The sequence below is a fragment of the Triticum dicoccoides genome, chromosome 6B (genome assembly GCF_002162155.2).
Source record: "Triticum dicoccoides isolate Atlit2015 ecotype Zavitan chromosome 6B, WEW_v2.0, whole genome shotgun sequence".
Taxonomy (NCBI): domain Eukaryota; kingdom Viridiplantae; phylum Streptophyta; class Magnoliopsida; order Poales; family Poaceae; genus Triticum; species Triticum dicoccoides.
This window is the reverse complement of record NC_041391.1, coordinates 49,669,798-49,671,669: the sequence shown is the minus strand read 5'-3', so window position 1 is coordinate 49,671,669 and position 1,872 is coordinate 49,669,798. Positions and strand designations below refer to the sequence as shown.

Here is a 1,872-nt window from a genome sequence, read left to right as displayed (position 1 = left end):
TAATGTTGATGATGATGATGATGATGATGCAGAATAATAGCATGAACGACATTGTGGATGGCTTGGCACCGTGACTGCTCAGGGGTCTGCCACAGTTGCTGACAACATAATTGTTGCAAAAGTTGGTAACTTTGTTGCGATACTTGTGAGCTTGCATGTGCTATGTTGGGTTGTTGCAAGATGACATCCCTGCATGGAATCAGTTGTTGTTGCAGAATTTGTTGAAGGATTTGTTGTTGTTGTTGTTGTTGTTATTGTTGTGCTTGTTGCTGTGAAATTGGTTGCACTACAAAAAAAGACACATCCGTGACATTTTGGGCCGAACGAAAAAAAATTCTGTCATACTTATGACACTTCTATGACGATAATTGTGACAAAACCCGGTATCATCATAGATATGGTGGGCTCCTACTTCTATGACAAAAAATCATGACAGAAAATGGGCTTTTCGTCCTGGGCGGGCCGGAGACGCAGCTGCATGACATTCTTTGGGCCGTCCATGATAGAAGCGAGGGCGAGGAAAATGTCGAGGAATTCCCGGTTACGGTGGGTTTCGGGGGCCGAGCGATGCACATTTCTCTAGTACACATACGCGCGTGTGTGCGAGGCGTTGGCTCTAACTGAACCCGAGTGAGGCATTGGGCTCTAACTGAACCCGAGCGATTGCACTTCAGGCTACGCGTTACTAAACCCGAGCGATCGATCGATGGCTGTTAACTGAACCCGATCGAGCGATTCCTTTGCTGCTGCTGCTAACTGAAGGCGATCGATGCTGCCTCTGGATGAACAGTGATTGTTGCGGATGGGGGGGTGGATGAACAGTGAGCGGTGGGGGTGGATGAACAAGACCCCGTGGCGTTGCCTCTGGATGAACAGGACCCCGATCGATCGAGCTGGTTGGGGCTGGATGAACAGGACCCATGGAGGGCTGGATGAACAGGACGACCCCGTGGAGGGCTAGATGAAGAGTAGACGGTGGAGGGGTGGATGAACAGTAGCCCATGGAGGGGTGGTTGAACACGAGCCCATGGAGAGGGGTGGTTGAACAGTAGCCAGTGGAGTAGCACGCGGTGGAGGCTGGATGAACAGGAGCCCGTGGATGAACAGTCGCAGGTGGAGGCTGGAGGAGGTCGAAGGTGGATGAATAGTAGGCTGTGGAGGCTGGAGGAGGTCGATGGTGGAGATGAACAATATCCCGTGGAGTCCCGTTTTGCGGTACGCCACACCCCTCCCGATGAACAGGACTCCCATTTTGACCGTAGCACTCCAACACAAGTCCGTTTCGTCCGTTTTGCGGTACGCCACACCCCTCCCGATCAACAGGACCCCCGTTTCGATCGTAGGAGGTCCGTTTCCTCCGTTTTGCGGTACGCTAGATCCCTCCCAATGTACAGGATCCCATTTCGAATGTGGCCGGTCAAACACAAGGCCGTGTCCTCCGTTCTGTGGTATGCCAGGCCTCTTTTCCATCGCCTGTTCCATCCAAGCCCTCCCGATGAACACGACGACACATTTCATTCCGACCCAGCCGGTTGGATCCCCATGCACACGACGACGACGCTGTTTCTCCGTTCCGACTCAGCCATGTACACGAGCCCTGGCCGTACGTATGCGCGAGTAGGCGTTCGAGACCCCGCCCGTATGTACGTACGTAGCCGTATTTTCTTTCTTGCACACTGGTCGCTGTATGTACGTGTACATGCTACGTCCGCGCCTCTACTATGACACGTGCGCGCCTCTACATCGACCAGTATGTACATACACGTACGCGACCAGAATGACAACGCTATGTATGCTTCGACCAGGTGGGTCCCGACTGTCAGGCACTTCCTTGCGTGCGAAGATGTAGCTGGTGGGTCCCAGCAGTCAGGG

General features: G+C 53.2%; 1 protein-coding gene across 1 annotated transcript in view; it reads right to left on the bottom strand.

Annotated features, from left to right (window-relative positions):
* Positions 1-1,872, bottom strand: part of LOC119320696 (alpha/beta-gliadin clone PW8142-like) — a 27,832-nt gene that overhangs the window by 21,830 nt on the left and 4,130 nt on the right. Inside the window, exon 3 of the mRNA XM_037594669.1 lies at positions 133-251. Within this exon, the coding sequence (XP_037450566.1) occupies positions 133-251 (119 nt within the window). The remainder of the gene's footprint in view (positions 1-132; positions 252-1,872) is intronic.